This window comes from Arctopsyche grandis, unplaced genomic scaffold (genome assembly GCF_051622035.1).
Source record: "Arctopsyche grandis isolate Sample6627 unplaced genomic scaffold, ASM5162203v2 HiC_scaffold_36, whole genome shotgun sequence".
NCBI classification, from domain to species: domain Eukaryota; kingdom Metazoa; phylum Arthropoda; class Insecta; order Trichoptera; family Hydropsychidae; genus Arctopsyche; species Arctopsyche grandis.
This window is the reverse complement of record NW_027518441.1, coordinates 2,056-11,529: the sequence shown is the minus strand read 5'-3', so window position 1 is coordinate 11,529 and position 9,474 is coordinate 2,056. Positions and strand designations below refer to the sequence as shown.

The window sequence follows — 9,474 nt, the reverse complement described above, 5'->3', positions numbered from 1 at the left end:
ACGACCAAAATAAATAGTGTGCGAGCGCGTACCGATTGAAAAATTAACGATCACGGTGAACTTATTAGTCGGAGAAATTGGAATAATGACATCAATGGCTAGCATATCTTTGGAAATGTGTGAGATTACTGCTAAAGAAGCTCTCGAGCAGAAGGTATTCCACAAATTAGAATTAATTCTAATTGATCTCAATAGCAAAATACGTAAAAATACCTACGTTCCAATCAAGGATGGAATTGAAGAGGCAATGATAGCCTTTAATACATATAAAGACATAAAACTAGACCTGTTAAAGCATAGATTACAAACTAAAACACTAATAGAACTCAATCCCACCTCGAGCGATGTTTTAAAGAATCCTCCAAATGCTTTAATACCGGAAAATCCCGCAATCATGGACTCGGCATCCTCACTAGATCAACCAAAAGAGGATTCCTGGAAAGAAGTAAGGTCAAAAAGAAGGCGGAATAAAAAGAATAAAAGAACAAATGATACAAAGAACACCAACAACAACAACGATCGGCGTCAGCCAAACATTGAAAATAGCTTTCAAGATCGATATGCGCGATTTCCACCAGGCCCCAGAAATGAGGCTATAACAATAAAGTCAGACGGCACGGTGACATATGCAGACACCTTAAAGAAAATCAGAAAAGAAATTCCAATGGAGAATGTAGATGTTGCCGCTATTCGTCAAACAAAGGGTGGAGAAGTTCTTATAAAAATGCAAAAAGGAACAACAAAAACGGAAGAGCTAATGGGTGCGATTTCCGCGATTCTGGGCAATGGTGCGACTGTGAAGAAGCTCGTCCCTGGAGTCGTCATTGAAATACGGGACATCGATGGGGCCACGGATGAGACAGAATTGATGGAGGCATTAGCAAGCGCTTCACCACATGTGGTGAGAAATGCGCGATTGATCACGTTCAAACCGGCTTATGGAGGCACTCAGATTGCGATGGTCAAACTCCCGAGAGACGATGCCACTGAATTGATTAAGGCCGGAAGAATTCGAATCGGATGGGTCAATTGTCGTTTGAGGCCCCGAGTCCATATAATAAGATGCTTCAGGTGTCGGGGATTCGGACACATTGCGGTAGAATGCGCCAGCAAACAAGACAGAAGCAAAGAATGCAACAAGTGCGGCCAGGAAGGCCATAAAGCTGTGATTTGTAAGAACGACCCACACTGCAGCATTTGTGAAGGAGAAAAAATAAGCAGCGGTCATCAGACTGGTAGTCGAAGCTGTGCAGCCCTCCGGACTGCTCTGAAAGGACGAACACAACAATGATCCGCATACTCCAGATCAATCTGAATGGATGCCAGGCGGCGCAGGATGTGATGGTACAGACAGCAGAGGAGCGGCGAGCGGACCTCGTGATTGTGTCTGAACAGTACCGCAACATTCCTCATCGATGGTATTCGGATGCAAGCTCAAGATCTGCAATCTACACACCAACTGCCCACCTGCGAATCACGAATGCTGTTTCAATTGGCGTCCAAGGCTGGACGTGGGTGGAGATGAGGGGAGTGAGGTTCTATAGCTGCTATTTTTCTCCTAGTGCAACAATAGAGGAGTTCAAGAGAGATCTCGTCTGCCTTGAAGATGACGTGAGAACATCGACCTTACCTGTTGTCGTTGCCGGAGATTTTAACTCAAAAGCTCCAGAGTGGGGCTCTCAAAAAACGGATCGCAGAGGTATTTTACTCTCTGAAATGGCATCGCATTTACATCTGCATGCGGCCAACGTAGGAAGTGCTTACACGTTCGTTCGGGGCAGCACCGGATCGGTCATCGATGTCACATTTGGATGTAATATGTGAATTAAGAAGTGAATTTAAAAATTTGAAAAACAATATACAAAAAGACATAAATATAATAAAAACCAACAGTGAATTAAACATTTTAAAAAGTGTAAATAAGAGTGAAAATAGTTTTAGTTATGCAAATGCACTTAAGAAGAATAATAAAGACATAACAATAATTGTTCCGAAAAAAATCCAAGAAACGGACAAGACAAAGGAAGAATGTAAAAGTTTAATAAACCCTAAGGAACTAAAAATAGGAATACAAGGGGTTAAAAAAATCGGTAAAGGGGGCATTGCTGTAACGTGTAACAGTGCACAGGATAGTATTAAATTAATAAAAGAAGTAGAAAATAAATTAGGGGAGAATTATAATGTTAAAAGAGGGGAATTAAAAAATCCCAAAATTAAAATTGTAGATATGTCGGAGGAACTTACAAGTGAACAGTTGGCTGAGTGTTTGATGAATCAAAATCAAGAAGTTATAAATGATGGTGAACTGAAGGTGTTAAAAATATGGAAAAGTAGAAAAAATAATAAATATAATGCGATAGTGGAAGTAGATTGCAATACATTTAAAAGATTTATTGAAGATGGAAAAGTAAATATAAATTGGGATAGATGTAGGGTTTTTGAAGAAATTAATATTCTAAGATGTCTAAATTGTTACGGATTTAATCACAAAGCGGTGGATTGTAGAAACAAGGTGACATGTGCGAAATGTGGAGAAGAAGGGCACAAAAGCGAGGGATGTAACAATAAAATAATAAAATGTAATAATTGCTTTAAAAGTAATAATAAATTAAAATTAAATTTGAACACAAATCACGGACCGTTGGACACTAAGTGCAGTGTATATAAAAGAAATATAGAATTAATGAGAAATAGAATTAAGTATAATAATATATAGCAACCACCAAAAGGTATCGGTATAAATGTACAAAGTTTTTTTGCTCACAAGGATGAGGTTTGGAGTTTAACTGTAAGTCAAAAACCATTATTTATAGGTTTAAGTGAAACGCATGTAACTAGTGATTTTGAAGATTTTGAGCTGAATATAGATGGATATTGTGTTTTGAGATGTGACTCTAATTCTAGACATACGGGTGGGGTACTATTGTATTTAAGGGATGATTTAAGTTACGGTAATGTAATAGTTAATAAGGTTGATGGTGAGTTTTGGACAATTGGTGTGGATCTGCTTGTGAATGGAGTTACTGTGTTTTTGCTAGTAATTTACCGCTCTCCGAATGGTAGAAGTGGAAGATTTCTTAAATTTTTAGAAGAATTGAGTGAAAGAAGTATAGATGTGAGTAAAAATATAATTATGTTTGGGGACTGGAATTTTAATTGGTTACAGACAGAAGAATTTTATGTAAAAAAGTTGAGAAATTGGGTAAATGAATTGGGTTTTAAACAAAAAGTGACGGAAGCAACGAGAGTGAATAATTTATCAAGCTCTCTCATTGATTTGGTTATAACGAATATAATGGATCTGCGGTGTGAGGTGAAAGATGTACCGAAAATAGGAGACCATTCTATTGTCAACATGTTTTTGGGACAGCGGTTTAGTAACGGAGGACTTAAAAATATGCAGGTGACTGAAAGAGAAAACATTGATTATCAATTGATGAATGAATTGTTAAAGGAGTGTGTATGGGGAAAGGATGGTGATAGTGTGAATGAAATGTGGGAGATAATGTATCGTAATATAACATATTCTAAAAGTAAATGCGTAAAAACCACAAGAATCATGCATAAGCATAAGCTGAAACCTTGGTTTACCAAGGAAGTAAAGGAAAGCTTAGTTGATAAGAATGTTAGTTATAAAAGATATAAAATTATTAAGGCTATGGATGGAATCCAATTAGAAAAGGCTTGGTTAGAGTATAAAAGAAAGAGGAATAAATGTGTGAATGTTTTACGTAATGCGAAGAGGGATTGGCATGAAAGAAATATTGATGGTGCAAAAAAAGATCCCACAAAAATGTGGCGAATAATTAAAACTTTGATTTCCGGGGGAAAAAATGTTTCTTTGAATGAATTAGAAGTCGAGGGAGTAGTATATAATGATAAAGAGGATATGGTTGAAAGATTGAATGAGTTTTACATCAATAGTGTGAATGATATAGTTAATTCAATACAAACAAGGCATAATAGTGTGAATGATGATATTAACTTGGGTTTAAATAAGTTTGAAAGGTTTAAATTAGTGGAAATGGAGGGATTAAATGGTGTATTGAAGGGCATGAAATCAGTTTCTAGTATGGATGGATTGACTCTAGATATTTTAGTCAACACTTGGGATATGGTTGGACCTCAGTTACTGAAATTAATAAATGAATCGTTAGAAGTGGGATCCGTCCCGGATGCATGGAAGGTGTCTACTATTGTACCGGTACCAAAGGTTACGGGCACACATAAAGCCAGTGAAATGAGGCCCATCAATATGTTACCGATTGTTGAGAAGATGCTGGAGGAAATCGTTATGATTCAATTGAAAGAGTTCATTAGTATAAATGATTGTTTGGTTGTGGAACAGTCTGGATTTAGAGTGAAACATTCAACAGAAACCGCTATCCAATTGGTGGTTTCTGATTGGATGGAGACGATGGATGAATCTAGCATGGTTGTTGGAGCAGTTTTTCTAGATTTTAAGCGAGCGTTCGAGACAGTAGATAGGAATATTTTATTACAAAAATTATATAAGTTAGGAATAAATGGTATAGTATTAAAGTGGCTTCAATCATACTTAAATAATAGAAGGCAAAGAGTAAAAATTGATAAGGTGTTATCCTCTGAATATGTAACACCTCATGGAGTGCCGCAAGGGTCCAAATTGGGACCCTTATTATTTATATTATATATAAACGATATTGTTAAGGTAATTAAGATGTGTAAAATACATTTGTTTGCAGATGATACATTGATATATATAATTGGAAAGAATGTTGATGTAATGTCTGAGATTTTAAATATAGAATTAAATTATGTGAATGACTGGTTGTGTGAAAATAAATTAAAGTTGAATGTGAATAAAACAAAAATGATGTGGTTGAATGGTAAAAATAAAAATATATTGAATGAAATTAGAATTAATGATAAGTTAATTGAAAAAGTTGAAAATATAAAATACTTAGGTGTATACATAGATTCAGGACTAAATTTTAAAATGCACGCTGACTATATAATAAAAAAAATGGCTAGAAAAGTTGGTGTATTATGTAGATTAAGAAATATTTTAAGTAAAAAAAGTAAAATTTTAGTGTTTAATTCAATTGTCTTGCCACATGTGGTTTATTGTGCCACTGTGCTTAATTTGTTTAGTGGCCAAGATTTAGAAAAAATGCAAAAAATACAGAATAAAGCTATGAGAGCTATTTTGAATGTGAGTAGATTTAAGAGTATTGGAAGTATGTTAGATGAATTAGGATGGATGAGTATTAGAATTAGTCTAAATATTAGTACATTGTCTTTTGTTTATAAGTTAGATCATAAGTTATTACCTAAGTATTTTGATGATTATATAATAAGGAATAGAGATAAACATAGTTTTTATACTAGAAATAAGGACAAACTAGTTGTAAGTAGAGTAAGAAAGAATAAGACGGCTGGGGGTGTTTTTCACAGGGGTGTGCTCATGTATAATGCCCTCCCTGAGTGCGTCAGGTCTGCTAAAAACATGGATGCATTCCTGCGAGGTGCGAAGAGACACCTCTGTGAGGGACAGTACATATAAGTTAATTATAAATTTTAGAGTTAAGTATAATAATTAAGATGTATTTTTTTTTTTTTAAATTAGCTTGATAGCTAAAATATATATAAAAAAATAAATTTGCAGGTGAAACAATAATTGGCAGGATCCGAAAATGGCAAGTGCTTGACAGCTACTCTCACAGCGACCATCGCTACATTGGCTTCGAGTTGGAAGATCGCCTCGCCGGGCCACAAATGTTACCTTCTAGTTCTGGCTGGGGAGCTCGTAAGCTGGACATCGTAGCTTTGGACGAAGCCGTTGCAGAACTAAGATCAAAAGTGACTGACGTCGCAAGCAGCGGGGTTGGAGCCGAAGACATTGCCAACTCATTAAATGACCTATTGAGTGAGAGCTGCGACGCATCGATGCCGAGACGCGGAGGTAAAAAGAGGCGCCCGGTCTTCTGGTGGACCGAAAACATCGCCATACTTCGCCGCGAGTGCTTAACCTGCAGACGCCGAGCACAACGACGGTCAAGCAATGAACAGCAAAGAGTGAAATATCAAGAAGCCAGGATAGCTTTACGAAAAGCTATAAAAGAAAGTAAAGAGAGATGCTGGAAAGAGCTCTGCAAATCGATTGATGTGGATCCGTGGGGGAGCCCATATAAGATCATAAGGAAAAAGCTCCGAATTGGAACTGTCGATCCATATCTTGAAAACAAGGCGAGTCTTGAATTGGTCATAGATGGCCTCTTTCCGCAACACCCAGTGATGGAAAGACGATCGGCGAGCAGTACTGGTGATGAGATGCCGATTTTCACGGAGGAAGAAGTCGTAGCAGCCGCCAAACGAATAAATATTGAAAAGGCGCCGGGACCGGACTGCATTCCAAACGCAGTTATTAAAAGAATTGCCTTGAGCGATCCTGCGTTGCTGTTGACGACCTTCAATGCTTGTCTGTCGGAAGGAACCTTTCCAAAACCATGGAAAAGACAAAAACTCGTGCTGATTTCAAAAGGAAAGGGAGGCCCACCAGGACCTTCATCATACAGGCCACTCTGCCTACTTGACGGGGTAGGAAAGTTACTAGAGAGACTTCTCCTACAGCGACTACAACAACAGCTAGAAAACAGCGACACAGGACTGTCATCGCAGCAATTTGGATTTCGACCCGGTCGCTCAACTATTGACGCGATCAGTGAAGTCGTAAACACCGTAAGACTTGCATGGCGTGGGAGCGTCAAGGCGAGCAAACATGTTGTGATGATCGCGCTCGACATAAAAAATGCATTCAACACTGCCAACTGGGGAAGGACTCTCGATGCATTAGTCACTATCAATGCTCCGGAAAAACTTATCAAGATGATCGAGAGCTATTTTTCGGACAGAATCCTTCTGTATGAATGCATGGGCAAAAAATACGAACGATCAGTCACTGCGGGCGTGCCACAGGGATCGGTCCTGGGCCCGGCGCTTTGGAATGTAATGTACGACGGCTTGTTGAAGATCCCAATGCCAGATGAAACGAGCCTGGTCGCCTTTGCTGACGATGTCGCGTTGCTTGTCACCGCAAAGAACACAACATCTATACGCCTAAGAAGCGAAGAAGCCATAAGAAGGGTTAAAAAATGGCTCGTGGATGCGGGCTTGGAGCTCGCCGTCCAGAAAACCGAAGCTGTATTCTTCACAAGACGTAGAAAGCTGCTGCCTCCTCAAATAACAGTCAACGGTTTTGAGGTGACGTTCAGCAGATCACTGCGGTATTTGGGAGTGCAGTTAGATGACAAACTACGCTTTGCAAAACATGCGGAAAAAGCGGGAGCTAGGGCGGCCCAAATAGCAGAAGACCTCGCCAGACTGATGCCCAACATCGGTGGACCGAAACAGAGGAGAAGAAAACTATACTGTGAAGTAGTACACTCAGTCCTCCTGTACGGTGCTCCGATTTGGGCGGAAAAAACAAAGGTTGAGAGGACGAGGCTCAGCCTCGCTAGAGTACAAAGAAGAGCTGCATTAAGAGTCGCAGCGGCATACCGTACAGTATCTGAAGATGCCATCCTGGTGTTGTGCGCCATTCCACCGATCGACTTACTCGCTCTAGAACGACAAGCGATCTACAGAGGTGAAAAGAAGAGCACAGCCAGAGAGACAACGATGATCAAATGGCAAGACAGATGGAACAACTCAGAAAAAGGTCGATGGACACACCATCTCATCGGAGACCTAAAAGCGTGGTGCCAAAGAAAGCACGGCGAACTGAATCACCACACGACCCAAATACTCACAGGTCACGGGTGCTTCGGGACCTACCTACACAAAATAGGAAAGGAAACAACTCCGAAGTGCCACCACTGTGAAAACGAGAAAGACGACGCGGCCCACACAACCTTTGATTGTCCAGCATGGGAAGACGACAGAAGAACATTCAGAACTGTAATCGGCGTAGAACACCTGACGCCGATAAACATAATCTTCGTCATACTGGATAGCGCAACTGCCTGGTCAGCGTGGGAAGCATTTGCTTCGATGATAATGAAAAATAAAGAAGAAGCAGAAAGAACCCGAGAACTCGAAGGAAGAGCCATAAATGGCTAAGACAAAACTGCTTTCCCGAAGCAAAACATGAAAATGTGTCCGGGGAGCAGGGGAGTCAAGGGGGTGGGGTTTAGTCGGTAAAAATCCGACACTATCCTCCAGTTCGGGCTGGAGGATGTCTTTGGAAGATTCCCCACCTCCGACGATAAAAAAAAAAAAAAAAAAAAAAAAAAAAAAAAGGTTAGCGAGTTTCGTGTATATTTTTGCAATGTCGAATTTTTTGATTTCGGTGATAGTTAGGCTAGGTTGGGTTAGGTTTGGTGAGGTTAGCGAGTAATGTGTATATTTTTGCAATGTCGAATTCTTTGATTTCGGTGATAGTTAGGCTTGATTGGGTCAGGTTTAGTGAGGTTAACGAGTTTTGTGTAAATCTTACAATCACGAATTCTTTGATTTCGGTGACGGTTAGGTTGGGTTGGGTTAGGTTTGGTGAGGGAAGCGAGTTTTGTGTAAATCTTAAATTCTCGAATTCTTTGATTTCGGTGATGGTTAGGTTAGGTTGGGTTAGGTTTGGAGGGTTTAGCGTGTTTCGTGTATATTTTTACAATGTCGAATTCTTTGATTTCGGTGATAGTATGGCTAGGTTGGGTAGGTTTGGTGAGGTTAACGAGTTTTGTGTACATCTTACAATCTCAAGTTCTTTGATTTCGGTGACGGTTAGGCTTGATTGGGTCAGGTTTGGTGAGGTTAACGAACTTTGTGTACATCTTACAATCTCAAATTCTTTGATTTCGGTGACTGTTAGGTTGTGTTGGGTTAGGTTTGGTGAGGTTAGCGAGTTTCGTGTAAATCTTAAAATCTCGAATTCTTTGATTTCGGTGACGGTTAGGTTGGGTTGGGTTAGGTTTGGTGAGGGAAGCGAGTTTTGTGTAAATCTTTAAATCTCGAATTCCTTGATTTTGATGATGGTTAGGTTAGGTTGGGTTAGGTTTGGTGAGGTTAGGTTAGGTTAGGTTAGGTTAGGTTAGGGTTTAGGGTTTAGCGTGTTTCGTGTATATTTTTACAATGTCGAATTCTTTGATTTCGGTGATAGTATGGCTAGGTTGGGTAGGTTTGGTGAGGTTAACGAGTTTTGTGTACATCTTACAATCTCAAGTTCTTTGATTTCGGTGACGGTTAGGCTTGATTGGGTCAGGTTTGGTGAGGTTAACGAACTTTGTGTACATCTTACAATCTCAAATTCTTTGATTTCGGTGACTGTTAGGTTGTGTTGGGTTAGGTTTGGTGAGGTTAGCGAGTTTCGTGTAAATCTTAAAATCTCGAATTCTTTGATTTCGGTGACGGTTAGGTTGGGTTGGGTTAGGTTTGGTGAGGGAAGCGAGTTTTGTGTAAATCTTTAAATCTCAAATTCCTTGATTTTGATGATGGTTAGGT

The 9,474-nt window shown here is 39.5% G+C and overlaps 1 protein-coding gene across 1 annotated transcript; it reads left to right on the top strand.

The window, feature by feature from the left end:
• The first annotated feature begins 1,287 nt into the window (after nt 1–1,287).
• Nucleotides 1,288–1,824, top strand: LOC143921906 (uncharacterized). The gene has a single exon (XM_077445225.1). It carries the CDS (start codon nt 1,288–1,290, stop codon nt 1,822–1,824), a length of 537 nt encoding a protein of 178 aa, XP_077301351.1.
• Nucleotides 1,825–9,474: the final 7,650 nt, after the last annotated feature.

What these genes read in the sequence shown, in the direction of transcription:
- LOC143921906 (XM_077445225.1), top strand. Translation starts at nt 1,288, where the DNA reads ATGATCCGCATACTCCAGATCAATCTGAATGGATGCCAGGCGGCGCAG.